Source organism: Mustela nivalis, assembly GCF_964662115.1.
Source record: "Mustela nivalis genome assembly, chromosome: 1".
Lineage (NCBI taxonomy): Eukaryota > Metazoa > Chordata > Mammalia > Carnivora > Mustelidae > Mustela > Mustela nivalis.
In genome coordinates this window covers 211,955,387-211,982,770 of record NC_139020.1, presented here as the reverse complement: position 1 = coordinate 211,982,770, position 27,384 = coordinate 211,955,387, and the positions used below count along the sequence as shown (strand labels likewise).

Here is a 27,384-nt window from a genome sequence, read left to right as displayed (position 1 = left end):
TCTTTTCATGTCAATAAAAATGAATTACAACATTATTTTTATTGCTGACACCCCATTTAAATGACTCCCCTCTCCACTAACATGGCTCGCCAAAGCATTTGACACTTCTGAAACTGATGGCAGATCTCAACAGCCTGTTGCCCCTGCCAGCCTTGCTCTTCTGCTAGATCCATTGTCTCCCATGGACCTGTGTCTGCCCTCCTCCCCACTCCTCTCCTACTTCTCTGACAGGTAGGCCCTCCTTGGTCTCCTCTCACTTCACCCCTTTCCTGGGGTAGGGGTGGGCAGGGAAGATCTCAGCTCCTCCTTGCTCCCTGGGTGCCAGAATTACAGAATCATCAGCTTCCTGGAAATCTCCACTTGGATATGGATAGGCTGCCCAAACTTATCAGATCATAATCCACAGGCTCTCAAATGGGGACACCGGGCAATGTCTAGAGACATTCTTAGCTGACATGATTGGGGGACACTACTGGCATCTAATGGATAGAAGTCAGGGATGCTACTGAACTACTGTGCTACCATACCCAGGGTGACTCCAGACAACATAGAACTTCCCAACCCCAAATGTCAGTAGTGCCAAAGTAGAGAAACCTTGTCCTAAACTGGGTCACTATCTTCTCCCAAACCTAAGTCTCCATCTCAGTAAAAGGCATCTTTATGCACCCAATGGCTCCAGCCAGAAGCTATGATCCTTATTCAACAATAAAATTGAATTCAGTCATTCACAGGCAACCATTCCTGAATTAGTTAGGTAATACTAGTTGCAGCAACGTGTAAATCTTAAAATGTTTAATGACTCAAATATGATGCAAGTTTGTTGTTCACTCATCCAAACCCAAAGGGAGTGTTCTTAGCCGGCAGGTAGTTCCCTTCCTAGGCTCCTTCTATGGTCCCACCACCCTAATCAGGCCACTGCATTCAGCTGCAAGGGCCGGTGGAAGCAGGATGAGAGTGAAGTCACACCTGTTTCTTAAGCTCCTTGGCTTAGAAGTGTCCTATATCATCTTCTTGCAGAATCAATGAATGAAAACTCACCATATGGCTCCTGAGATGCAACAAATGTTGGGAAATGTAGTCCCTGAGTAGAAGGGTGCGATGACCACCCTCCAATGATGCTCACCTCTTGGTATCATGCCCCTGCAGAGTCCCCTGCCCCGCACTGAATCATGTGTGACCATTAGAATAATGTGGAAGTGACAATGTGTGACTGCCAAAGCTGGACTGTATAAGCTATTATAGCTTCCACTTTGCTCTCTTGGGTCATTTGCTCAGGAAGGAAGCCAGCTGCCATGCTGTTAGGACACTCCGTGAATCAAGAGGTCCACATGGGGAAGAACTGAAGCTTCCTGACAACTGCTGGACACCCAGCTTGTCCAGGACCCAACTTGCTGGCCGTGTGAACAATCTCGGAAGCAGATCTTTCAACTCTAGTGAAGCCTGTGGATAGGACGACAACTCTGGCTGACGTTTGACTCCATCTTTATGAAAGACCCCAAGTCACAACACCTAGCTCAGCTCCCCTAGGTTCCTGGCCCACGGAAACGGCATATGGATAACGTTTAACGCTATTGTTATTGTTTTATGCCCCTAAATTATGAGGTAGTTTGTTATGTGGGTAACTGCTACAAAGGAGAAGCATGACTTTTAGAAAATAATCTATTCTGCCATCTGCAAGCTATGTCTCCTCTACCTCCTACTCACTTCACAAGTCCATCTCCTCTACACTCTGTCTCCCACAAGCTGCCACCACATTTCTCTTCTGAATGACTACATTTACCCTATCACTGGTCTCCTTTTTTGGAAGACACGTGCCATATCTTTTTATCTCATTGGTTTGTTTGCTTGTTTGTTTTACTTTCCAACATGTAATCATTTCTTTGGGAGTGGGAAGTTCATTGCCTGTAGCTGTGTCCACCGTGGTGGCAGAGCTGTTCAGAGGCAGCTGTGACCTTCAAGAAAAAGGGTCCCTAATCCTCAGTCTCTGGAACCGTCTGTCTATTTTTTTCCAAGTGGATATTCCAGACTGCCACCCATGCTGGAAATTTCTTGTATCTATAAGATTTTCTCTCTGCTTAAGATAGTTTCTATTGCTTTCAACCAACAACCCTGACTGGCTCATTTGCCTGCATCATTGCCTCATACAACCTATTCTCTACCCATGCGACATTCATTCAGACAATTGGAAATTAATTCAATAAATGTTTACCAGGAACCTACTACGTGCCAAACACTCTTCAAACTTACAATCCTGAGATCAAGAATTTCATGCTCTACCAGCTGAGCCAGCCAGGCACCCCTAAGAGTCTGCATTTTTAATAAGATCCAGGTGATGCTGCTGCTGCTTCTGCTGGTCCACGAAGCATACTCTGAGTAGGGAAGGGCTATGCTAATAAATTACGTATCAAGAAAAAGGAAGCAGAGAAAAGGGATAAGGTGTGCTGGGAGATGAGGGTGAGCTTCAGTTCTAAATAGGGGTATCAGAAGATGACAATAAGCATGGACTTCATGGAGATGAGGAGGGGGCCATGGGGATATGTGAGAGAAGAGCATTTCAGGCAGAGGGCACAGCCAGTGCAAAGGCCCTGAGGCTAGTATGTGTCTGATGAGTTTAAGGAAGAGTGAGGAGGGGCACTTGGGTGGCTTAGTGGGTTAAGGCTTCTGCCCTCGGCTCAGGTCATGATCCCAGGGTCCTAGGATCGAGCCCCATATCGGGCTCTCTGCTCAGTGGGGAGCTTGCTTCCCCCCCTCTCTCTGCCTGCCCCACCTACTTGTGATCTCTGTCAAATAAATAAATTTTTAAAATCTAAAAAAAAAAAAAAAAAAGGAAGGAAGAGTGAGGAGACTGGTGTGGCTACAGTGGAGGGAGCAAGGTGGACAGAAGGAGGAGGTGAAGCCAGACAGGCATGGAGCAGGAGAGGGCATCTATTATTCTGTGGACTATTATTAGGACTTTGAGCTGATTGTGCCTGCCAGGGAGACACAGGAGGGTTCTAAGAAGGACGACATGAGCTCATGTAAGTTTTAAAAGGATTCCTCTGGCCACTACAGGGAGAATAGTTTACAGAGGAGAAGGGATGGAAGCTGGAATAAAGGGGAAGAGGTGACTCCAACTGTCTAGGCAAGAGGCAATGGTGGCTCAAGTCAGGGAGGCAGCCTGCACTGGTGAGTGGTAGAAGATGCTGAGCTCTGGGTAAACTTTCAGGGTTGAGCCTGCTGGATTAGCCAACATAATTAGGTGCCACAAAGAAGGAAAAATAAAGCATGACTCCAAGTTGGGTTTTGTTTTTTTTTTTTTTTTTTAGTATGAGCAACTGAAGGATGGACAGAGCAATGCTTTGGTGTGGGAGAGAAGATCAGTAACTCCTCTCAAACATGTTCATTCTGGTATCTAATTAGACATCCCAGGGGATAAGAGAGTGGGGGAGGTCTGGCGCTTCGGGGAGATATCTTGGTGGAAGATGCCAACCTGGGAAGCATCAGATACGCAGGTATTGAAGGCAAGGGTCCAGAGGAGATGATCAAGGGGGTGTGGATAAAGACAAGGGTACATGGGTGCCTGGGTGGCTCAGTGGGTTAAGCCGCTGCCTTCGGCTCAGGTCATGATCTCAGGGTCCTGGGATCGAGTCCCACATCGGGCTCTCTGTTCTGCAGGGAGCCTGCTTCCCTCTCTCTCTCTCTCTGCCTGCTTCTCCGTCTACTTGTGATTTCTCTCTGTCAAATAAATAAATAAAATTAAAAAAAAAAAAAAAGACAAGGTTACAGAACTGAGGCCAAGGGCTCTCCAAGGCAGGGAATCTCCTTAAAAGACAAATCTGGGAGTGCCTGGGTGGCTCAGTCAGTTAAGCATCTGCCTTCGGCTCAAGTCATACTCCTAGGGTCCTGGGATCCAGCCCCACCTTGGGCTCCCTGCTCAACAGGAAGCCTGCTTCTCCTGCTCCCTCTGCCCTTCCCCCCTGCTCGTGCTTGCTCTCCTTCTCTCTCTCTCAAATAAATAAATAAAATCTTAAAAAAATACAAATCTGATAAGAGAAAAAAATTTCATCACAATGAAGACATCCATCAACAAAGAACTGATTAAATACATATACATATATTTAACGTATACATGTATACTATCTCTATACATACATAGATACGTCATGGAATGTTATGTGGCCCAAAAAAGCAGAGCAGCCTTCCTTCAAGACTGGCTGGCATGCACCCTTTGGCTCGTCTTCCCTCTCTACCCCCAGCCAGCTTCTTGGAAGGGAAATGCACCAGGTGAATTCCCATTTTGGATTCCGGAGACCCTGGAAATGGCTAAGGTATGAGCCAGAAGGAGAAGGTCTCTGGAGACTTCATGGTAGAGAGCCAGCCTGCCCACCCTGGGTGCCAACCTCCAGACTGTTATTTGGAGAGAAAGACACTCTTATCTTATCTAAGTCATTGACACTTTGGGGTTAGCCTCTGTCACGTCACACCTAATCAGAATAGGCAATCAGGAAGCATCAGTAAGGGACGCCTGGGTGGTTCAGTCAGTTAAGCCTTTGCCTTCAGCTCAGTCATGATCCCAGAGTCCTGGGATCAAGTCCCACATTGGGCTCAGTCAGGAGCCCGCTTCTCCCTCTCCCTCTGCCTGCTGCTTCCCCTGCTTGTGCTCTCCCTCTCTGTGTCAAATAAATAAATAAAATCTTTTTAAAAATGTAAAAACCAGTCATATTCCACAATACCAATACTTGGCAATTTTTAAAGATTTTTAAAAATTTATTTTTGAGAGAGAAAGAGAGCATGAGCAGGGCGAGGGGCAGAGGGAGAAGCCGACTGCCCACTGAGCAGGGAACCCCGTGGGGGACTTAATCCCAGGACCCTGGGATCGTGACCTGAGCCGAACGCAGATGCTTAACCCACTGAGCCACCCAGGCACCTCCAAATTTTTTCCATTTCAGGTCACTATCCACTTTATTTCTTTTTAAGAATTATTTATTGGAGCACCTGGGTGGCTCAGTGGGTTAAGCTGCTGCCTTCGGCTCAGGTCATGATCTCAGGGTCCTGGGATCGAGTCCCGCATCGGGCTCTCTGCTCTGCAGGGAGCCTGCTTCCTCCTCTCTCTGCCTGCCTGTCTGCCTACTTGTGATCTCTGTCTGTCAAATTAAATAAATAAAATCTTAAAAAAAAAAAAGAATTATTTATTTATTTGAGAGGGGGTTGCGGAGGAAGAGAGAGAGCGGGAAAGCAGACTGAGGAGCCCAACACGGGGCTCAATCTCACAAACCTGACATTGTGACCTGAGCCAAAACCAAGAGCTGGATGCTTCACCCGCCGAGCCAGCCAGGTGCCCCACCACTTTGATTTAAATCAGTGGTTTTCAACAGCGAGCAGTTCTCCCTGCCCCCGCCCCCCACCAGGAGGAGACTCTGCAATGAGACATCTTTGACTGTTGTGATGGGGACTGATACTGTCATCTAGTGGGGGACCAGGGTGGCCTTCCCCAAACAACAAATTACCCATCATAGAATGCCCGTGGTCCTAAGGTGGAGAAACCCCACTGTAAATGGAACAGAAGAGGAAAAAACTAGAATAGAAAACATCAGAAGGCACTACCCAAAGTCAGGATAACTACTTCATGAAACGTTTGTATTTTTGTGTCCTCAGACACTATATGTCTCTCTCCTTGTGAGTCCTAATCTAAAAGGTTGGACGAAAGCTGTCCCGAGGACCACAGAACTGATTCCGACCTCCGGCTTCCAGGAGCTCCCATTCTACAGGGGATAAAGAAGACAAAATGAATTGATGTCACAATGGACAGTCATTTAAAGAAGGCAGGGGTTCCAGAGTGGACCTGGGGTATCAGCAAGGCGAATCAGGGAAGGCTTCTCCAAAGAGATGACGTTTGAGGGGAGACTGATGTGTTGGGAAGGAGCTAGATTCAGGAAGAGGACGCGAGCAAAGCCCAGGTGCCTGGACGGGGCTTGGTCTGTTTGAGGCACGGAAAGCTGGCCCGTGTCACCGCTGGAGCCAAGTGGGGAAGGGAGGGTGGAGGCCAGCATGGGTGACAGGGAGCCCAGTGGAAGGCTTTAGGCAGGGGAGGGTTATGGTGAGCTTTCTCTGGTTGCTAAAGGGAGAAGTAACTGCGGGACCCAGAGAGAAGCTGGAATACGCAGGGGCTGTTACGCCACGCCCCAGAGAAGGTGAAAAGTAGCTGAAATATGGACAGGTAGAGCAGGTGAAACAAAGGGAAGCAGTGAGGTCAGGGGGCGTGCGGGTGTTGGGGGAGGGACTGCGGGGGCTGCAGCAGCTGACGGCCCACCCTTCTCCCCAGGGCAGGGCGGGAGCTCGGGACCTAGCGGAACCGGCCGGGCAGGGCCACCCACCTGACTCACAGCAGAAACTGGGACAGCCCATGCTGCCCACCTACGTCCACAGTCCCCACTGGGGAATGCCACGCCCCGGGCCCAAACACTGGCTCCCCCCGACCCCCAGCCCCTGTCAGTGATGCCTAGATCTAGGCCTTCTTTCAGGGGTGCCTCCTCCAAGCTCTTCTACTTCCAGGTCTTTTTCTCAGTCCTGTCCTGATTCCATATGGCATAAGTGTCCGTGTCCTGTTCTCTCTCTCCATCAGGCTGGAATCCACTGTGAACACAGAGGGTGCTAAAACAACCCTTATCTAGGGCACCCAGCATCAATGCTAGGGTCCAGCATTTAGGCTCTGTCTGCCTGGTGAACTCCTATCTATCTGTCAAAACCCACCTCAAAAGGACCCTCTTAAGGGAGGACTTCTTGGACGGCCGTGATTCCTGGGTAACACAATCAGTAATTAAAACCCATCAATAGTGAATGCAAACTGAGCATTTACTATGTTCCAGGCCCCATTCCAAGGGCATTATAGTGGCCCTAGGGTGTGTGTGTGTGTGTGTGTGTTTTAAAGACTTTATTTATTTATTTGACAGAGAGATCACAAGCAGGCAGAGAGAAGGAGGCGGGTGTGGGGGGGAAGCAGGCTCCCTGCTGAGCAGAGAGCCCGATGCGGGGCTCCATCCCAGGACCCTGAGATCATGACTGGAGCCGAAAGCAGAGGCTTAACCCCCTGAGTCACCCAGGGGCCCCCCAGGGTGTATGTTATCAATCTCCCTATTTGCAGATGGAAAATGGAGGCTCAGAAGCACATGGCTAGTAAGTAATGGGGCTCAAATTTGAACTCGGAGGACTTCAGTATGCACTTCCGCAGCAGGTCTCTTTAAATCCATCCCTGAGATTGGTGCAATCATTGCTATCTCCCAGATGAGAAACTTCAGGCTCAGAGGGGGTTAAACAATGTGCCTAAGATCACACAGCACTTCCTGAGTTGAGCCAACCTGGCAGGTGGGGCAGCTGCCTCTAAAGCTTTCAGCTCTTAACCTTCCTCCCTTATCACCCCTTGTTCAAGGCTCTGAGGACCCCTGTAAGAAGGTGGCATTTGGGGGTGCCTGGGTGGCTCAGTGGGTTAAGCCTCTGCCTTCAGCTCAGGTCATGATCTCAGGATCCTGGGATCGAGCCCCGCATTGGGCTCTCTGCTCAGCAGGGAGGCTGCTTCCCCCCTCCTCTCTGCCTGCCTCTCTCTGCCTGCTTGTGATCTCTCTGTCAAATAAATAAATAAAACCTTTTAAAAAGAAGAAGAAGAAAAAGAAGGAGGAGGAGGAGGCGGCATTTGAGCTGATTTGGGGGGAAAGAGAGGTCTCAAAACTTAACAGGAGCCTTCCTATTTCCATCCCTTTGCCCATTCTTCTGCCAGGAATGTCTTTCCCCACCTAACAAACTCCTATCCATCCTTCAAAACCCAGCTCCAATACTCCACCTTGGAAACCTTTCCACACAAATCTCTCCCAGGCAGAGTCTGCAACACCCATCCTTGGGCTCCCACAGCCTGGGGTCCATAGATAAATGGAAGGTCTCGGTAGGAGTTAGCCCCACCGAGCTGGAAGCTTGGCTAGGCCGAGGCCCCAGTGGGCACAAAGGAAATTATTTTCATTTATTTATTATTAACATTTTTTAAAAAGTAAGCTTTAGCCCAACGTGGTGCTTGAACTCAAGACCTCCAGATGCAGTCGCATGCTCCACCGACTCAGCCAGCCAGGCGCCCCTAAGGCTAATCTTTACGTTAAGGAATAACTAATTCATTGGGAAGGGCACTGGACCTGGGCTCATTAAGGGTCCTCCGCCTCGGTTCCCTTCGGGCTCCGCTCCACCCTCGCCCCGCCCCTAAGCCTGCCGGTCCCGCTCCCCGGACGTGGGCGGCCCGTGAGCATGCGCCCTAGACGCAACGCACGCCGGGACTTGTAGTTCCGCCATCGGACGGAAGCCGGGACGGACTTCGGCGGGATGTGGCCCGGAATATTGGTTGGGGGGGCCCGGGTGGCGGCAGGTAGGTTCCCCGTGCTGGGGCCTCGCCTCGCCGCCCGGTTCTCCCCGCGGCGGACGCCCAAGACCGGCCTGGCCCTGCAGCGGAGCCTGCACGCGACGGCGGCCCGGGCTCTCCCGCTCATTCCCATCGTGGTGGAACAGACGGTACAGCGGCCGCGGGAACTCGACCCGGCGTGGGAGTCGGGGGTCTCTGGGCCGCGGGCACTGCCGGCCTCTGACCCCCACCGCCATCTTTCTCCCACAGGGTCGCGGCGAGCGCGCCTATGACATCTACTCGCGGCTGTTGCGGGAGCGTATCGTGTGTGTCATGGGTCCAGTGAGTGCCCTGCCGGGATTGTCCTCTGCGCCTGCCCAGACCCTATGCGCCCCTCCTCCTCCGCGAACCCCCTTGACCTCTTGACCTCTCCCACCAAGGTTCCGCCTTGGTCCCAGTCTGACACCCCACTTCCTGGGCACATGAGCCTTCAACCCCCTCTTCTGGCCCCATCCCCCACCTCCAGCCCTTCAGCCTCTGCTTTTCCCTACCTGATTTCTGACTCCCTCCCTCACCAGTGACCCTCCTCCCCATTCCTGGCTCTGATCCCCATCCCCCCATCTGACCCTCCTGACCCCTTCCCTGCTTGCCCTGAGCCCACTGACTCCCCCCACTTCCTGTGCTCCAACCCCCTGGGGCCCTACCACCCCTCCCCACCTCCCCTTCCTGGTGCTGAGTCCTCCCCAGCCGTCTCCCTTGGGCTCTGACACGCATCCCTGTTCGCTGACTTCATCCCCAGCCACCTCACAGTTGCCTGGGTTAGCCTGCTCCTTGCCCTCCGGCTGGGCGCACCCACCCTCCCCGCTTCCTTGCAGATTGACGACAGCGTCGCCAGCCTGGTTATTGCGCAGCTGCTGTTCCTGCAGTCCGAGAGCAACAAGAAGCCCATCCACATGTACATCAACAGTCCTGGTGAGCAGAGCCATCCCCCGGGCGCCAGGGCCGCTTCCTGGGTCACTCCAGGTGACTCGGGGCAGACGCCCCCCACCCCACTTCCATCAGGAACATTCTCCCCTCTGGAGGAAGAAAGGGTGCTGAGCTTCCTTCAGAATCCCAAAACTGTCTCGAAACCTCCAAAAGTTGCCTGGTCCTTGCTTTTAAGTCTAGGTTCCCAAACTGGCAGCCGAGCCTGCCTCTGATCACACATGTAACATCTTACCAGCCTGACCTGGTGGTCGGCATATTTTAAAATTAGTAGCTGCCACCACCAGCACCAACCCCCTCCCAAAAGAGAAGAGCTCATCTCGACCGAGCGCCAACTGTGCCCTGTACTTGAAGCGTTTCGTAGGCATTGAACTCCTCTGGTCCTCGTGGTGGTGGCCCGTGGTTGGTCCGGTTCCCCCCGTCTGCGAGGAGCCACTGTTTGGCAGGCTGGGTAACTTGCCCAAGGTCACCCAGACCACACTGCCAGGACACGCGGACTCCAGAGCGTCCCTCTCGGCCACCACGCTCCCCGCTTTCCACCTTCCCTTGCAACTCTGACAGATCTGGTCCCCCGGGGGCCCGGTGACAAGGGCGGTAAGGGTCAGCTCACTCTGGAGCACGTGCTCTCCTCTCCCCATTCAGTTCGTGTCACCCGTTGCTGTCGCCTCCCTGCCCTCGGAAGTATTCACATTTGTGACCTGGGCTTTAAAGGGCTGTCTCTACACAAGCCCCCCCAAGGCCAGGGGCCGCACTGGGGGAAGGCTGGGGGCGAGGAGCCAGCGCAGCCCCTCACTCCTGCTGCTCACTCCGCCCCGCCCGCAGGCGGCATGGTGACGTCAGGCCTGGCCATCTACGACACGATGCAGTACATCCTGAACCCCATCTGCACGTGGTGTGTGGGCCAGGCTGCCAGCATGGGCTCCCTGCTTCTGGCTGCCGGCACCCCGGGCATGCGCCACTCGCTCCCCAACTCCCGCATCATGATCCACCAGCCCTCCGGGGGTGCCCGGGTGAGTGCCGGGCCCACGCAGGCTGCTTTGGGACGGGGGTGGCGTCTGGACAGAAGGACCAACTGGGTGGAAGTCACGGGCGAGTGTCAGTGTTGGCAAGTGTAGGTTTCAGAATGATTTCAGTCAGGTATGGTGAGGCCAGCGGATCGGGAAAGGACAGCCACTGGAAAGACCATTTGTTACTCACAGTTCCCGGGGCGGGGTGGGCGGGGGGCTTGCCCCGTCACGTTTGCCCACATGGGAAGCACCAGCGTCACTCAGGAGGCACAGAGCAGGGGTGGGGGGTGGATAGGGATTTTACTGTGGTTTCTGCAGGAAGGAACAGCGAGGCAGGGCCCACAGAGCTCAGGATGGGCTAGTCTGAATTATCTCAGCAGGCTCGGGGGATAGGGGATGGCTTCATTGTCTGGCCCAGGCCCTCGGGGCAGAGGGAGGGCAGGGGACAGTGGCCCTGAGTATGGGTGCCCTGTGGCGGAGGGGGGCGCATTTGGGATCAGCTGGTTGGCCTGTGAAAACCCATGGCAGAGCCGGAGCTGTCCGCTGGCTCCCGGAATCCGCTCGCCCTGGGAGGGGCGAGGCTCCACTTGCAGAAAATACAGTTAATACTGGAAGCTTTCCGGCACCAGGTGCCTCCGACAGCTACGCATCTGACTCTTGATTTTGGCTCAGGGCACAGTCTCGGGGTTGCGGGATCGAGCCCCACATCGCATGGGGCTCCCCGCTCAGTGGGGAGTCTGCTTCTCCGTCTCCCTCTGCCCCCACCCCATCTCTCTCTCTCTGAAAGGAATAAATAAAATCTTAAAAAAAAAAAAAAATACAGGAAGCCTTCCTGGTAGGAGCAAAGATGCTGCAGGGTGGGTGGGCCTCCAAAAGCCCCACTCCACCCGTTGAATGCCCTCTCCGGCCTCCCTGCGAGTGGCTGATGCTCACTGTGACCTTCGCCTTCGTACCCTCAGGGCCAAGCCACAGACATCGCCATCCAGGCAGAGGAGATCATGAAACTGAAGAAGCAGCTCTACGGCATCTACGCCAAGCACACCAAACAGAGTCTGCAGGTGATTGGTGAGTGCCCCCCCCCCGCGCCCCCGCCCTCCTTTATTTTAACCAACATGCACACGTGTGGCAGGCCTTGTGCCAAGCCAGGGCCTCTCGACCCTGGCACCGCTGACCCTCAGGGCTGGACCATCCTCTGTCCTGGCCGCTGTGGGACGTGGAGCCATGTCCCCGGCCACCACCCACGGGATGCCAGCAGCACCTTCCATTTGTGACGACCAAAGCTGCCCCTGAATTCACCCAGCCCCCAATGGAAATCCCCTGTCCTAAGCACATTCAAAAGACCAGTTTGCAGAATCTTCATAAAAACTCCCTTAAAACGGGTCAAAGGTTTGAACACTGTCCTCAATAAAGAATTTTCTAGATTGCCAAGAAATATAAGAAAAGATACTCATCATCTTTAGTGACGATATTTTAAAATGACATCCTTAGGGGCACCTGGCTGGCTCAGTCGGGAGAGACGCGACTGCTGGTCTCAGGGTCAGGAGTTCAAGCCCCATGTTGGGCATGGAGATGACTCAAAATTAAATAAATAAGTAAAATTGCCCATATATATACACATACAGACGTAACATATATATATTTTAAGATTTCTTTTATCTTTTTTTTTTTTTAAAGCTTTATTTATTTATTTATTTATTTCACAGAGAGAGCACAGGTAGAGCTATAGGCAGAGGGAGAGGGAGAAGCAGGTTCTCAGCTGAGCAGGGAGCCTGATGCAGGGTTCGATCCCAGGAGCCCGGATCATGACCAGAGCCAAAGGCAGCCACTTAACAACTGAGCCACCCAGGCGCCCCAATTTATTTATTTTTGAGAGTACATGGGGGGAGGGGCAGAAGGAGAGGGAGCCACTCCACACTGACCGTGGAGCCCGACACAGGGTCTCCATCCCACGACCCTGAGATCACGACGGGAGCTGAAACCAAGAGTCGGACGCTTAACCGACTGTGCCACCCAGGCACCCCTTGCGCATCTGTTTCTTACAAAAGAACATCATTAGTCGAGGGAAAGGCCAGTTAAGGCCCCAGGGAGATACCATTTTAATCCGCCGGAAGAGCTAACATCCAGAACCCGACACTCGGCACCAGTGAGAACTGGAACTGGGACTGGAAGTGGAACTGGAACACTCACCTGCGGCGGGCAGGAGCGAAGAGGAAAGCCGTCTGACACCCCCTGCTCAGGCTCAGAAGGCTCCAGACGCCCCGGTTCCCCTACTCTGCATGCACGCAGATGTGGGTGCTTCTGTCCACCAAAGCTGCAGATGGGCGTGCCACTGTCGTCCTGACTGCCTGTGTGCGGGAGCCCCACGCCGGGAGACACCCCCATGCCCAGCAGCAGCACAGCGAGTGCATTCGTGCTTAATTTACGCTGTGGAGTCCCACAAGGCAATGACAGAGACCCAGCCATGGCGACACGCGGCAGCTGGGCTGAATCTCGGACACAGAGTGCCGAGTAGGAAAAAGGAGTAAATACTCTGATTCCACATATTTAAAAACAAAAAGCAGCATGCTTATCTCTGCCGACATGCCACCATTAGGCTAGTGGTTACTGTTGGGCCAGAGGAGTCAGTGACTGGAAGGAGGCTCCCCCCAGGGGCAGCTGGGGACCTGGGGCTGGCCCCGGTCTCAGTCTGGGTGCTGGCCACGTGGGTATGTGAAATTCACACTGAAACTCGCACTGTCCACTTGCATCTGGATGTGTGTTAGACATCAGAACCAGTAAAAAAAAGAAAAATGGAATGGGTATTTTACCAGTGGGGAAACTGAGGTACCAAGAGGGGAAAGGCAAGGTCACCCGGCGAAGAAGGGACAGAACAGGGCCCCCCGGACCTGGCCCCAGGTCTCCAGCTTTAAACACCCCCCCCCCCCGCCTCTTGCTTCCCCTGGCAGAGTCGGCCATGGAGAGGGACCGCTACATGAGCCCCATGGAGGCCCAGGAGTTTGGCATCTTGGACAAGGTTCTGGTCCACCCTCCCCAGGACGGTGAGGATGAGCCCGAGCTGGTGCAGAAGGAGCCTGTGGGGGCAGCTACGACAGCAGAGCCCGCCCCGGCCAGCATCTGAGAGCCAGACCTCACCCTCCAGAGGAGTCGGGGGAGGCCAGGCACCAGTCAGAAGCTGGAGCTGCAGCCCTGCCCCGTCCTCGCTGCTGAGCCTGGAAGGGTCCCAGGAGGAACTCTGGGTTTGGGGCTGCCCCTCAGGGCAGGTATCTTGAATGAGACACTGTGATTTTCAATTAAATCTTTGTAGTCTTTGAGCCCCGTCTGTGTCACCTTCCCTGCCTGCCCCACGTGGCACGCACATCTGTGCCCTGCACGATGCCTCGTCTGCCTTCGCCCCAGCCCTGAGGCTCTGACCTTCCAAGCCCCCTAACTGCAGCAAACCCTGCTGAGCAAAAAAGGATATTTCAGGCACTATTCTAGAGGCCACGACATATCCTGAAGCAAACAAAATTCCCTGTCTTCAAAGAACTTACTCTTGTGGTGGTAGACAGTTTTTTAAAAATCCAGGGAGAAAGGTATGCACAATATGTGTGTGTGTGTGTAAGACAAAGAGAGTTACAGCTTTCAGTGGGGTGCCCAGTGAAGGCCTTGCTGAGAAAGTGATGCTTGAACAAGAACAAGGTTTAAGGTAAGAGAAGGACAGAGCAGTCCAGGCAGCAGGCATAGCAAGTGCAAAGGCCCTGTGGCAGGACTGTGACTGCCACATGGGAGGGGCCCCGAGGAGACTCGTGGCTGACGTGAAGTGGTGGAGATGTGAAGAGAAAGGAAGGAGGACAGAGCGTAGAAGGCCTGGTGGATCTGAGCAGAGGGACATGAGCCATGGAGGGTGCTGAGAAGAACAAAAAAACAGGAGCACTATGGCTCCCACGGAGTACTGGGAGGAGTGCAGCCAGCAAGGAAACCGGAAGATGAGTTCTGAGACTTGGAATAATCAGAGGAAAGCGGGTGGCCCCAGCTGGGTGGCCAGGAGAGGTGGGATTCTAGCCAGGTTTTAAAGGCAGAGCTGACGGGTGGAAAGGTTGCCAGAAGGCGCAGGTGTGGGGGCAGGGGATCAGGAGTCCAGTTTGGACACATGTTACTTCTGGTGCTTGATGTGCCTCAGACATCCGGGGGAGAGAGGGTGGATAAATCTGGGGTCGGGATTGAGAATGAAAATGGAAAAGACATCATTGGGTATGTCAATAAACTAGCAGTAGCCTGAGAACCGGCTGCTGGATCTGGCACAGCGGAAGTCACTGACCGAAGGAGCAGGACCCCAGGTTCAGGGTTGTAGGGGCTGAATGCCAGCCTGGTGTGCACCCAGAGGGAGGGGGCGGGAAGACATGGGAGCTCGACACATTTTTCAAGAAATGTTATTGTATAAGGAGAGCAGAGAATGTGTGGCTGTCCCCAGAGGCGTTGTGGGGTCAATATTTCAACATGCATTTCTAAAAAGATAAATCTTTAAAAAGGCCACCAAAATACCATTTGCAAACCCCCATCCCCCCCAAAACAAAATCATCCCAAATCCAACCAGTGTGCAAATCTCCCCAGTTGCCCCTATGTTAATAGTTTGTTCGAATCCGCCTCCAGGTAAGGTGCATACCTTGCAACTCACTGATGCTTCCCGATGCCTCTTTTAACTGCGGGTTTTCTCCTCCATCTCTCTCTCAATCTCTCCCTCTTTTTCTTCTCTTTCCTTGAAATTCAGCCTTTGGTCTTGTGACTTCCCATCTGAATGTTGATGATGGGATCAGTCAGGACCGGCTGTGACCTCTGTCTGTCCTTGATATTTCCTGTGACTTGACGTATAAACGTAGAGAAGTCTGATCCGGTTCAGATTCCGCTTTCTGGCAAATGACCTCTGAAGTGGAGGTGTGTCCGTCCATCAGGAGGCCCCCAAAGGGTCGTGGCCCCTCATTTTGTGACATTAGGGGCTGATGACAATCCGTGTCTAGATCACCTAATATTCCAGTAAAGGCTGCAAAGTGGTGCTACGTCAATCCTACCCTTAAAGCAAGAGGAGGGTTTTGGGGTTTGCTTTTTATTTATAAGGTGGGAGCCAGGCCGTTTGTACACAGGTAGGGATGATGCAGACGAGAGGGGGAACAGGTGATGCTTGGCTTCAAACTTTGACCCCAACCTCTACCTTGACATCATGGCCTTGATGTCACTCCCCTGGACCCCGTGCCCCTGACTTCTTCTCAGCGGACTTTTCCCTCAACCTAAAGTTCTGGCCGACCCCACAACCCGGGCCTTAGCCCAAATCCTCCTACAGCCCCTGACGTCACGCCCCAGGCGCCTTCCGTCATTGAGCCCGCCCCCGGCCGCCACCATCTACGGCGCCCACTGCGCCCACAGCGCGGGCGAGGAGGCGGGTTCTCTGAGGAGCCAATAGCTTGAGAGGGCGAGCAGAGCAGCAGCCAGTAGCCTTGGCCAGGGGGGCGGGGCTATGGGGAAGGCCAATCATTGGAGGGACTCCGTGCGGCCACAGCCAATGGCTCCGGGGCGGGGGCGTAGCCCTGACCCCGACAGCTTTCACGACCCGGCCCCAGGGTTATGGCCGGGAGTGGGCGGCTGGCTCTGGGGACGCTGCAGGTACCCGGCTGGGTGCGGGGATCGAGCCCAGCCGTACTCAGCCGCCTTCGGGACGCGGCCGTGGTGCGTCCGGGTTTCCTAAGCGCGGCCGAGGAGGAGACGCTGAGCCGTGAGCTGGAGCCCGAGCTGCGCCGCCGCCGCTACGAATACGATCACTGGGACGCGGTGAGGCCGGCGGCGCTGGGGGCGGGGTCTGCGATGGAGTGGGGGCGGGGCTACGGTGGGGGCGGAGCCTGTGGCGTTAGAGGTCGGCACGGGGGTGGAGCGCTGGGTTGTATGGGGTACGGTTGGGGCCGGGGTCTTGATGCCCAGGGCCTCTGCGGGCGGAGATGAGGGCTTGGTCATAGCTGGATCCCTGACCTGGAACTCTGGGGTGTGTGGGGGACAGGGGCAAGGTTAGGAGCCGAAACAGGTGTGGAGCGAGAAGAGGGAGGGTCATTGGTTGGGGGCGGAGACAGAAGACTTGAGTGGAGTCGAGTTGTGGGCGGAGACAAACAAAATAGAACATTTCGGTGGGACCAGCACTGGGGACAAGCTCTGGGACTCAATTGGAACCTGAAGGCAGGTACAGAGGAGTGAGGCCGGGCCTAGTAGGACAGGGATTGGGGTTCGAGACCCAGGATCTTAGGGTAGGTAGGATCCAGGTGGTAAGTTGAGGGTGGTGTCAAGGGTCATGCTGGGAAAGCCAGTTCTTTGCACTCTGCCCTCCCCCCACCCGTGCCTCAGTTTCCCTGTTCCCTCTGCGAGCTTCCTGGCTTGATGGAAGCTCTGTGTGCAGGCCATCCACGGTTTCCGAGAGACAGAAAAGTCACGCTGGTCCGAGGCAAGCCGGGCCATCCTGCAGCGCGTGCAAGCAGCCGCCTTTAGCCCTGGCCAGACCCTGCTGTCCCCAGTGCATGTGCTGGACCTGGAACCTCGGGGCTACATCAAGCCGCACGTGGACAGCATCAAGGTGGGCAGAGGCCAGAGCCTTGGATGGGGATGGGCCGGTGGGGTTGATTGGCCAGAGGTTGATTGGCCGCCATGCCCGCTCTTCCAGTTCTGCGGAGCCACCATCGCTGGTCTGTCCCTACTATCTCCCAGCGTCATGCGGCTGGTGCACACCCAGGAGCCAGGGGAGTGGCTGGAACTCTTGCTGGAGCCAGGCTCCCTCTACATCCTTAGGTACTGCCCAGCCAAGGGGCCCCCATTCCCCCCAGTAACTCCTTAGATGTCCACCTAGCATGTTTCTCTTTTTCAGCCCTCCCAGCAGACACGAGCATTCCCCTGTGGCAGGCAGGCCACCTCACCCCACCCAGCCACAGCCTGTTTTCTCTTGCAGGGGCTCAGCCCGTTATGACTTCTCCCATGAGATTCTTCGGGATGAAGAGTCCTTTTTTGGGGCGCGTCGGGTTCCCCGGGGCCGACGCATCTCTGTGATCTGCCGCTCCCTCCCTGAAGGGATGAGACCGGGGGAGCTGGGGCAGCCGCCCCCAGCCTGCTGAACCCCCGGCTCTTTCCCCAGCTTCTCAGAGACACCGTGTTGGTGAATAAAGTTGGAGTGTGGACAGACTGGCCTGCCTTGCACTAGCTGTTCGCAGGGGCTGAGCCGGGCCAGGGAAGCCCAGGAACCCCCCTCCCCCCTCTCCTCCCCACTCTGGGAGCTGAGGTGGCTGGGGCAAGGCGCACCTGAGCTGAACACAATCATGCAGTGAACACAGTCACGCAGAGGCAGTTCCTTTATTATGCTCCTTGCCCGGCCCACCTCCCCTCTGGTCTCCAATAAATAAGTCAGCAGAGCTCCTCCAGGAGCCTCGGGGGGCCCCAGGCCAGGCGTCCTTAGGCACCACAGCTGCAGGCGGCTGCCGAGAGCTGGGGCAGCCACTGCCAGCGGTGGTGGTCGTCAAGAAAGGCCACATCAGTGTAGCGGGTGGGCCGGCAGCAGGGCCCACCGTGGGCTCGGCCCTGGCCCCGCAGGTGGGCCAGCGTCAGGCCATGCTGGGTGCGCGCATCACGGGGGCAGCTGCCTGCACAGTAGCGGAAGACAACGGTCTCCTCCGACGCGTAGCCCAGACCCAGCTCGGCCACGGGTAGGGACAGGCTCCACAGCTGGCACGGGGTGGCCGGGGCTCGGCGCGGGCGGGCCCCTGCGGGGGACAGAGGGGCAGCTGACAGTTAGTGGGGCCTGGGCGGGAAGGAGTCGGGGAGTCACACGGGGTCCAGGGGGTCCTTACCCAGCTGCAGCCTTGGGGTCCCTCGGAGCTCTTCCTCTGCCACTGGAGCCCCCCAAGCACCAGGGCCCCTGGTGAGGCCCAGCCGCAGGGACAGGATCAGCAGAGAGCAGAGCAGGACGCGTCCTGTGCCCATGGTGACAGGTGGGTCCTGATGGTGGGGAGGCCTCGCTCCCTCAATTTATCCCACTGCCAGGGCAGGGCCGAGGTGGGGGTGGGGGGAGGAATCACCTCTTCGTTGCCGCTGCTGTAACCACAGGATGACCCCCATGTCCCGCAGCACACACTGTCCTGTGTCTTCTGACTGGTTCCTCTGCCCCACTCACTGTGCCTCCAAGAGTTAAGGTTCACCCCCTCCCCGCCTCATCCAGACATTCCGCAGACCCGTTTCCGACACCCCCTTCACCCCTGATTTACGAGTGTTGCGGCAGCCAGAGCCGAACTCAGGGCGGGCCACGGGGTCCCCTGCCCCACCTGCTTCTGGAAAGAAGTTGGGGGGGCCACTGAGAGCCCACCAGTGGGACCCCATCCCCACTCAGGGTGCCCAGGGTCTGGAGTCCCCACACTGTGCACCAGGTAGAGCAGGATTGGGGGGGGGGGGGGACAGGTCAGCAGGTAGCCGAGCTGTCACCTGGAGGATTAAGGCTTCACGCTCCTGTCTCCGGGCCCGCCCCAGCCGGCGTCAAAACAGGAAAAGGGAGAGGCCTGGGGTACAGCCAAGAACCGGAACACGAGGCTAGGAAGCTCACCCTGCAGGGACTCCTGTCTCTAGAAGGCCCATCTGAGGCCCCAGGGACCTCAGCCCCCTCCCAGCATTAGGGTAGGAGGGGCGGTTACACCCGCAGGTTCTGAGAGGCAGCAGAAATTTCCAGTGATTTCCATGCCCCTGTGGCCTCAGGGAAAGGAGGCCCTCCCTCGCCTGTGAAAGGGGCCTAACCCAGGTCCTTCCCCCACGAGGCTCTGAGGACAGGTGGCACGTTTAGCGTGGGACACCTGCCTGAGGGAGGAGCTTGGGCGGGCAAGCCTGCAAGCCTGCTTTGAGGCCTTGGAAGTGCGCAGAACCTGGGTAGTGCTCGAAAAGCTGCTCGATCTCACGGAGGTCAGACAGGGTGGGAGCCCAGGTAGGAGCCTGCAGCTCTGGGGGGGGGACAGCAGAAACCAGTCTGTTTACCCATGGCTGGGGGCACACATGCGATGCAGGTCCCCACCCCAGGCTGCCAGGGAGGGGTACAAACCCACAGTGGGGGAGCCTTCGCTCCGGAAACAGCCACCCCCCCCCCCCCCCCCCCAGAAAACACCTGCTCAGGAATTCGTCCTGCACTGGTGAGCAGAGAAACACGGGTTCGGGAACCGCTGTGGGCTTTTCATGTGAGAAGAGCTGGGGACGGACCCCAACTCCGTCCGCGTCTTGCTGGTGTGGTTACTGTGGCACCTGCTGAGACCACCTCAGACAACTGTCGCTTGTCCAAAGTCACACTGGAAGCCAGATCCTGCCGCACACAAGGCCCTTGCTCCTAGCCACCAGGGCCTTAGCCCTCCGTCGCATGGCAGGGAGGCCCAGGGTCAAATCGACAGGCCAGGGCAACCCTGCCGCCCCCAAAACGACTTGGCAGAAAGATGGGGAGGGAAGCCGGACGGACCTGGGACATTCCTAGGAATTAGCCTGTCATCTCTGGCATCCCTGCTCGGCGGCCAAGGGCCTGTGGAACTGGGTGGGGAAGTTCTCCACCTAGCATCCAGCCTCGAGCAAGACGGAAGCCCCACATCCTCCCCCCTCCGCCCCCAGCCGGATCACACAGAGCGGATTCAGGAGCGCCAGAGCCAAATTCCATTTCCAGCACTGAAACTGTCCACAAACTCAAAAAACCTTCCCACGGCAGAACCCTGGCCATGCGAGATAAAATAGAAATATAACGGAGTCATCAGAAATACGGGGAGCCCTAGAAACATCGCTGGGAAGCTGAAAAATAGGGCCCAGGAGCCAACAGCAACAACAAAAGGGCTTGGGATTTCGGGGCCGTTTTGGGAGAGAAACCACTGGCTGAGAACCACCTAACCCGGGCTCAGCCCAGGGCTCCTGGGCCACCGCGGTGGGAGGTGCGAGCGAAGGCAAAAGCATCGGCGGATTTGCCTGCAAAGCTCACTGCCCAGCGGCCCCCCCAAAGCCCCGAGGCGGCCTCAGGTCCCCATTCGAAGTTCTACAGCGTAACAGTCAATCGTGAGGAGGCGTCAGGTAAGGAATCAGGCGTCTGGCAGAGACCAGAACAAGATAGATGCTTGAAACAAAACCATGAGAGAAAGGATCAAAGGCCTTAGAGGCGAGGTGATCTGAAAAGGAAGCCAAGAGCTGGAGAAGCACTTCGTGGGTGAAAGGGAATAAGCTACAACCAAAAACAGGACCAGAGAAGCCAGAGCCAGAGAGACAACACCCCCCACCCCTGCATGCAAAAGGCTTAGGACTGAGAGTAGGCTCAGAGGTGCGGCGGAAGGTTCCAGAAGGAGGAGCCCGCGCCGGGTGAGGCGGCACCCAGGAAACCCCCAGGGTGACGTGAACTGAAGAGGCGGGACTCTGGGATTCGGGGCGCAGGGGAGGGACGAGGCGAGCACCCAGGAAGTTCTGGAGCCGAGCTGGTTTATTGGGCGGCGCCGGGCCGTCACTCCTTGAGGGAGAAGTGCATCTTGTCGCTGATCATCTTGCGCTCGGGGTTGAGGCGCTTGAGGATCTGGGCGAGCACGTTCACCGTCTGCTCGCTGCTCAGCCCCGTCTTCTTCGTCTGGAACTTCTTCAGCAGGTCCTTGGTGGTCATGGGCTTGCGCGTCAGGTAGCGGCGCACGGCGTCCTCGGTCACCTGCACGTCCCTGAGGAGCGGGGCACAGGGAGGGTGGCCGTCAACAGGAGGCTCCCCCGCGCCCCGCGTGGCCCCGGCTGCCCTCGCGCCAACTCACCCGCTGCTGGGGGTCGACTTCCCGGACTGGGGCTGAGGGGTCGACTTCCCCGACAGGCTCTGGGGTCCCGGCTCCAGCCGCAAACGCTTGGCCACCGGCGTGTCGTTCGTCCGCTTGCCTGGGGGAGTGGGGGCGGGGCTGAGTCCTGCGCGGGGGCCCAGGGTCCCCTGGGCAGGGGGCGGGGAGGGGGTGTGGACGGGCCTGTGGCCCGACTCTGGGCTCTGCCCTGGAGGCAGAACAAAGGACCGCAGGGGGACCGCAGCGAGGGGCAGAGGCCGCTCACCCTGCTCCAGCTTGCTGGCCGCGGCCCGCAGGGTGGACGACGTGCTGCCGCTCTCCGTGCTGGGTGTGCCCGGCCGGCTGTCGCCCCGCGAGCTGCCTCCCGACGGCCTCCGCTCCCTCTTGGGGGGCGTCTTCTTCTTCTGCGGGGACGGGGTTGGGGACGTGAGTCTCGGCACGGGGCGGCCGCCTGCCCCCTCGGGCCCCGGGCTGGGCCTTACCGTCATGAAGAGGGCGGACGCCGCCTCGCTGTCGATGTCGCTCTCCTCGGAGCTGTCCGACTCGTCACTGCTGTCTGTTGGGGCCAGAGGCGGGACGCTGGTGTCGCGGAGCCCGCCCGCCCCAGCTCCACCTCAGACGGGGGTGCTCTGCGAGTTGGGGGGCCGGCTGCCCCGGGGAAGCGGGCCGGGGACTGACCTTTCCTGCGCTTCTTCTCCTGAGGCGTGGGCGCCTTCTTCTCCTCCTCCTCCTCCTTGTCCTCCTCCGGCGGCTTCTCCTCCTCACTCTCCTCGCTGCTCTCGCTCTGCTCGTCCACGCCCTTGGGGCCCTCCTCCTGCTGGGTGACCTTGGGCTTGCCCTCCAGCTCGTCCTGGGAGCTGCTGCAAGACAGCGGGGCGGGCGCGGGGTGAGGGAAGAGGGAACCGGTGCACCAGGCCGGGCCCAGGCCCGCCGCCTGCCGCCCGCCTCACCTCGAGCCGTCGGACATGTAGTCTACCTCCTGGCCCTCGAAGTCCCCGTCGTCGCTGTCTTCGAACGCCTCGTCGTCGGAGCCCTTCTTCTTCTTCTTCTTCTTGCCCCCCTTGGCGGGGGGTGCCTTCTTCTTGGCCTTGGACGCTCGGCCACCTGGGGAAGCAGAGCGGGGCTCAGGCGGGCCCTCATCCCGTTCGGCCTATCCAAGGACGCCTGGACATCTCGGGGGCCTCGCTAACCGGGCAGAGACACCCCCAAGGACTCCCCTCTGCCGCACAACCCGACCGGTCCAAGTCTCCACCCCCAACTCCTCTCGTCGGACTCTCACACTCCCGCCCATCATCTCCTTCCCTCCAGCCGCCAGGGCCGGAGACTGGGTCCCGACGACCAGAAACCTCCCCTGTAGCCCAGGGCCTGCCAGAATTACTTAAGTGGCAGATCTGAAGCTGTTCCCCTCCGACCCCTGCATGGCCCATCCCGCGGAAGCCCCCATGAGGGCCACTGCTGAGACCGTGCTGGCGTCACTCCTTTCTACCTCCTACCAACTCTGGGGCTTCCCCGGTGGCCTGCGTACCCTGCTGCGTCGTGTTCTCATTCCCAGCGGGCTGTGAGTGACCAAACCTTCCTACAGCGGCATTAACCCAAGTCATCACTCAGGCACCTTGACCAAGTACGACCCAGCCCCCCGGGGGGCGCCAGCGGCGTCACCTTCCTCGCCACTGGCCTCGCTGTCGTCCGACGACATCTCCAGGTCGTCCTCCAGGTCGTGGATGCGCAGCTCACTGGCTTTCTTGCGGCTGCGCTTCTCCTTCTCCTCGTCTTCCTCGTCCTGGTCCTGATCCTTGAGCCGCCGCTGCTGCATGATGCTGAAGTGGTTCAGGACTTTGTTTCTCCTGGGGGCAGGGGGTGGGGTGCAGTGGGGGTTACAAGGGACCTGGCTCCACAAACCGGGCCTTCCCCCTGCAATCTCCACCAGCCGCTCCCCCAAAGGGGAAACCATGGACAGGAGTTAGGTGATCTGAGGATGGTGTGACCCCAGATAATGCGATCCCGAAATCCCCCGGGGAAGAGCTGGCCTTTCTCTGACTCCCTCTCTGTCCCGCGTCCCTCAGGCCGAAGGTCTCAGCGCGGTGCTGGTATCCAGCAGTTCTCTGGAGCTCAGGGCCTTTCTCAGGCAACAGAACTTGGCTACAACGTGTTCATGTCCGTGTGTTTTTATGGTAGTTGATGGGTGCCTTTGTTTTTATGAGACGCGACACTGATGTTTCCATTTAGCATGGTGATAAAAAGTTTTAAAAAATATGACTGCGGCTAAGGAGAGCCTTAGGATTGTATCAAATAGCATGAGGTTCGTCAGCAGCGGGGAAAGGGGTGAGGTTCTGTCTCAGAAGAACGTGAGCAGATGTAACACTACTGAGTGGCACACTTACAAATGGTTAAGATGATAAATTTTTTGTTTTTTTTAATCATTAAAAGTATTTTAATTACAAAAAGGAAGGAAACACTGACATATATTACAATATGCATGAACCTTAAAGACATCGTGCTCCATGAAATACGCTAGTCACAAAAGGACAAATACTACATGATCAGTGAGGTCCCTAGAAAGGTCGAACTCAGACAGGAAAAGTGGAACGGTGGCCGCCAGGGGCTGGGGGAGGGGACAAAGAGGTTCTGTTTAATGGGGGCAGAATCTAAGGATGGGAAGATGAGAAAGTTCTGGAGAGGGAACAGCAGTGATGGCTGAACAACAGTATGAATGTACTTCATGCTACTGAACGGGACACTTAGAAATGGTTAAATGGTCAATTTTACATCATATAGATCTTGTGTGTCATTGATCCAGCCGGGGCTCTCCTGCCTGGTGAAAGCCAAGCGGGCCAGAGAGACCCTCCCCTGCGCTGCCACTTCCTGCTCCGGGGCTCAGCTCAGCTACCCCTTCCCCAGCCCTCTCAGGGCCGTGTGTGTCCCTGATGCTTCCGGGCCTGCCTCCCTCACTGCACTGGGAGCTCCCTGCCAAGGGCCTGGTGGAGTCCGGCTTGGTGACCACTGAGTACGCAGCTCCCAGCTAGAGAGAAAGCTACCGTGACACACCCCGTTTCCAAGGGTTTCCGCTCCCTTCTGGGGAGCTGGGAGCTCCCGTCCGGGCCCTGCCTCCCTCCGGCCTGCCGGGCTCACTCACCGCTCCCACTCCTCCTCGGCCTCTTCGGCAGTGAGCGTGCGATGCCGGGCCAGCGGCGTGAAGTTGTACCAGTTGTGCACCGGGAAGGCCTCGAAGGCCCCGTCGGGGCACTGGGTGAAGATGTAGTAGGACGTGTTCTCTGTCACACCCCCCTTCTTTATGCCCTTGAACCTGCAGAGAGTCATGGTCACGCTGTGGACCAGGCCCCTGCCTGCCTATGCCCCCAGCCTAACCCATCTCCAGAACCATCTGGGTTCTCGAAGCAAAATCCAGAGGCGCCTGGAGGACTCCGCTGGTTAAGTGTCTGACTTCGGCTCGGGTCATGATCTCGGCATCCTGGGATCAAGCCCTACATCTGGCTCTGCACTCAGTGGGGGGTCTGCTTGTCTACCTCTCCCTCTGCCCCTCCCCACCCTTGCTCTGTCAAATAAATAAATAAAATCCTTAAAAAAAATTCAATGCCAGGAGACCCTGGGCTGGCCCTTCAACTGTGTGAGCCTCCATTTACGGGTCTGGTCTGTGGTCCTCCCTCCACCACCTGGCCTCCCAATCGTCACAACCCCCGCCCCCACCCCCACCCCTCCCCGCAGACCCCTGCTGTGTGCAATCAGCCTGGTTCTCAGGCTTCCCACACCCCAGTCTCTAGGGCTCCTGCATGAGCACCAGTTTGGCTCACCTTCAGAAATAAAACCCCACGAGCCATGGGTGTTGACAGAGGGCGCCCAACGGAGTCGGCGCACTCGGGGGCCTACGGGAGGCACCCACTGCCACCACCACTTACTTTCTGCCCGATTTGCCATTGACGCGGAGCAGCCAGGGCTGGTCCTCGGGCCGGAACTCCTTGAGGACGATGCCGTACTTCTTCCTCCTCGCCTCCTCGCGAAGCTTGCGGTTGAACTCGCTGCCCGCACCGGACTCGGGCATCTCTTCCTCCTGGTAAATCTTCTTGTTACTCAGGTCTCGCTCCAGCCGGGCCTGGGACAGCAGGGCAGGGTGGCCAGGAAACAGACACTTTCAGCGGGATGCCCGCCTTTGCTTGAGCTCTGCTCCCCCTCCCCAGAACACCCCTGATCCCCCACTTCTCCCAGGCTGAGCTGCCGGCATTCAGAGCTAACCTCCAGCTGAGCAAAACAGAAAAAGGGGTAGGATACTGGCCTGTATGTCTGTGTGTCCAGACACTGTGTGTCTGGGAGAAGGCATGTGGTTAAGCCTTGTACTAGGTTTATTTTGCAGCTTTTAAAAGTTTGCAACTTTTTTTTTTAAGATTTTATTTATTTGAGAGAGAGACAGTGAGAGAGAGCATGAGCGAGGAGAAGGTCAGAGGGAGAAGCAGACTCCCCGTGCAGCTGGGAGCCTGATGCAGGCAGGACCTGAGCCGAAGGCAGTCGTCCAACCAACTGAGCCACCCAGGCATCCCAGTTTGGAACTATTTCTATATCAACAGTTTAAAAATAAATAAATAAACGGATCATTTTGGTGAGAAAACAAAAGCAAAAGCAAAGAAAACCACCTGCTTGGAACTGGCCCACTTCTCTCTCTGCATTGATTCATCCTTAAAGGCTGTTTTCCAAATTTGGATCTCCAGGCAATTCAGCAGCAGGTAAGAAATTCTGAGACGTGCACACCGCTTCCCCAGACAGTGGGGGTGAGAGGCCCCACACGAGCCCTTTACCAGCCCTTTACGGCACCGCTGTCTGCAGCAGCAGGAGACTGGAAGGGAGTCTGGGCACATCGGGGGGGGCAGGGCTAACGTAGCCACCTCCAGACACCACCTCCAGACACCGGAGGACCAAACAACCAAAGAGAGGAGGGAATGTGGCCACACCCAGCCATCTACCTATCGTCACCCTGGCCAACAACGCCAGCATAACCATCAGCTGGGCCTTCCAGAAAAAGCCTGCTGACCCGATCTAAAGGACAAGAGTGAGAATGGCGGGCACTCCCAGCAGCCCACACCATGAGCTGGGGGCCGATGGCTACCAAGCTAGCATTCGATCCCGGTCAAGCTCCCCAGGCTGTGGCCCCCCCACAGAGGGGAGGGACCAGTGTCCTTCCTGCACCTTTCCAGGGAGCCAGCCCGGGGTGTGCTTCAATGCTAAAGGGGGAGGGGGGGTAAACAGGCCTGATTCCCTGAAGGTGATCACCCCAGAGGGCAGAGCCCCTGTCTGGATGGTTCACCTCTAGCCCGGGGGGTGGTCTCCCCGGGGACAGCTGCTACAAAGAATGCATCTGGCGGGGGTAGGTTTCTGCCCAGGAGTGGCCCTGGGTGGGGAGTGGCTATTGGGGGAGGGGACGTTGTGAGCACTTAGACACCTGTACCTGCCTCCTCCCTTGGGTGATTAGTGACAACCCAGGAGATTCGTTCTTCCCCAGGAAATGTAATCCCCTCCTAAGATTCTGAGGGTTCCCATGACGATCAGGGAACAGGGTATGTGCAAGGTCCTAGTGGCTGGGAGGTCACGTGTCTCAAGAGGTCATCAGTACTCAGGTGCTGCACCTCAAGGTGATGGGTAATGGGGGGCACGGCCCCTCCAAAGGGACACATGACTGAGGGGTAGGCTCCTCTGGGTTCTCAGGGGTCGGGGGGAGAGGGGCCCTCCTATTTAATGAAGGACAGAAGGGGTATGTTCCCAAAGTATTTACCAAGTTATTCCTCTTAGGGGTGAGTGTTGGGGGCTGGGTACCCCCAATGGGTGAGTTATTTCTCATGGATGACCAGTGGTAAAGCAGGTCCCCCCACTGAGTGATCAGGGATTTGGAAACACTACATCCTCTCTGAATAATTCAGGTGGGACCAGAGGTCGGGGGAGCGCGTTAGTCCCGAACATGAATGGTGCGCAGGTGGAGATGCTGGGAGGCAGGCACCCTACAAGGGGAGGGGTGCCCTGAGCAAGCATCCACCTACCCAAGCTCTGATGGTCTCATCTGCTCAACTAGAGGAAGTGACCTTTAAAAGCAGTCAAAAGAGAGACCTGTGTTGGAAAACAAGATTGGGCGGTTAGGAGCCGCCCAACTGAGAGAAGGCCAGAAGCTGCCCCCCTTGGACTCGGGGCCAACTCCTCTGCTGGGCCAGTCCAGGCTCCATGGCTTTAAATGCCG

At 56.5% G+C, this 27,384-nt stretch overlaps 4 protein-coding genes across 9 annotated transcripts in view; 2 read left to right on the top strand and 2 right to left on the bottom strand.

The window, feature by feature from the left end:
* Positions 1-8,256: 8,256 nt before the first annotated feature.
* CLPP (caseinolytic mitochondrial matrix peptidase proteolytic subunit) lies at positions 8,257-13,655 on the top strand. Its single transcript, XM_082734228.1, has 6 exons — positions 8,257-8,523; positions 8,624-8,695; positions 9,229-9,325; positions 10,160-10,347; positions 11,304-11,409; positions 13,290-13,655. The coding sequence occupies exons 1-6, from the start codon at positions 8,338-8,340 to the stop codon at positions 13,460-13,462; spliced, it is 822 nt and encodes a 273-aa protein (XP_082590354.1). The 5' UTR covers positions 8,257-8,337; the 3' UTR covers positions 13,463-13,655.
* Positions 13,656-15,853: 2,198 nt separating this feature from the next.
* On the top strand, positions 15,854-17,530 carry ALKBH7 (alkB homolog 7). The gene is made up of 4 exons (XM_082691641.1): positions 15,854-16,143; positions 16,757-16,930; positions 17,018-17,142; positions 17,300-17,530. Exons 1-4 carry the CDS (start codon positions 15,940-15,942, stop codon positions 17,460-17,462), a joined length of 666 nt encoding a protein of 221 aa, XP_082547767.1. The 5' UTR covers positions 15,854-15,939; the 3' UTR covers positions 17,463-17,530.
* A 148-nt stretch (positions 17,531-17,678) lies between these two features.
* Positions 17,679-20,663, bottom strand: PSPN (persephin). Of its 2 annotated transcripts, XM_082691644.1 has the most exons (3): positions 18,420-20,663; positions 18,192-18,314; positions 17,679-18,104 (listed from the first exon to the last, which is right to left on the bottom strand). In XM_082691644.1, exons 1-3 carry the CDS (start codon positions 18,457-18,459, stop codon positions 17,797-17,799), a joined length of 471 nt encoding a protein of 156 aa, XP_082547770.1. In that variant the 5' UTR covers positions 18,460-20,663; the 3' UTR covers positions 17,679-17,796. The 2 variants fall into 2 exon arrangements, with proteins under 2 accessions (XP_082547770.1, XP_082547771.1); XM_082691645.1 differs by having other exon boundaries at positions 18,192-20,663.
* Positions 20,664-20,803: 140 nt separating this feature from the next.
* Positions 20,804-27,384, bottom strand: part of GTF2F1 (general transcription factor IIF subunit 1) — a 9,169-nt gene continuing 2,588 nt past the window's right edge. For 2 of the 5 annotated variants that reach the window (XM_082691449.1, XM_082691450.1), the window contains 10 exons: positions 27,191-27,257; positions 25,067-25,260; positions 24,286-24,456; positions 22,812-22,996; positions 22,103-22,256; positions 21,831-22,012; positions 21,635-21,708; positions 21,418-21,556; positions 21,135-21,252; positions 20,804-21,047 (listed from right to left, as the gene is read on the bottom strand). In XM_082691449.1, the coding sequence (XP_082547575.1) occupies positions 20,843-21,047; positions 21,135-21,252; positions 21,418-21,556; positions 21,635-21,708; positions 21,831-22,012; positions 22,103-22,256; positions 22,812-22,996; positions 24,286-24,456; positions 25,067-25,209 (1,371 nt within the window). In that variant the 5' untranslated portion in view covers positions 25,210-25,260; positions 27,191-27,257 and the 3' untranslated portion in view covers positions 20,804-20,842. The remainder of the gene's footprint in view (positions 21,048-21,134; positions 21,253-21,417; positions 21,557-21,634; positions 21,709-21,830; positions 22,013-22,102; positions 22,257-22,811; positions 22,997-24,285; positions 24,457-25,066; positions 25,261-27,190; positions 27,258-27,384) is intronic. The other 3 variants (XM_082691446.1, XM_082691448.1, XM_082691447.1) reach the window with 2 other exon arrangements.

Bases quoted from the DNA above. Each gene is read 5' to 3' on its own strand.
- CLPP (XM_082734228.1), top strand. From the start codon at position 8,338: ATGTGGCCCGGAATATTGGTTGGGGGGGCCCGGGTGGCGGCAGGTAGG. The intron at 8,524-8,623 runs GTACAGCGGCCG...TTTCTCCCACAG, and splicing joins CCATCGTGGTGGAACAGACG to GGTCGCGGCGAGCGCGCCTA. The intron at 9,326-10,159 runs GTGAGCAGAGCC...CCCCGCCCGCAG, and splicing joins CATGTACATCAACAGTCCTG to GCGGCATGGTGACGTCAGGC.
- ALKBH7 (XM_082691641.1), top strand. From the start codon at position 15,940: ATGGCCGGGAGTGGGCGGCTGGCTCTGGGGACGCTGCAGGTACCCGGC. The intron at 16,144-16,756 runs GTGAGGCCGGCG...CTCTGTGTGCAG, and splicing joins AATACGATCACTGGGACGCG to GCCATCCACGGTTTCCGAGA. The intron at 17,143-17,299 runs GTACTGCCCAGC...TTTCTCTTGCAG, and splicing joins GGCTCCCTCTACATCCTTAG to GGGCTCAGCCCGTTATGACT.
- PSPN (XM_082691644.1), bottom strand. From the start codon at position 18,459: ATGGGGGTCATCCTGTGGTTACAGCAGCGGCAACGAAGAG. The intron at 18,315-18,419 runs GTGATTCCTCCC...CCATGGGCACAG, and splicing joins ACAGCAGCGGCAACGAAGAG to GACGCGTCCTGCTCTGCTCT. The intron at 18,105-18,191 runs GTAAGGACCCCC...TGTCCCCCGCAG, and splicing joins GACCCCAAGGCTGCAGCTGG to GGGCCCGCCCGCGCCGAGCC.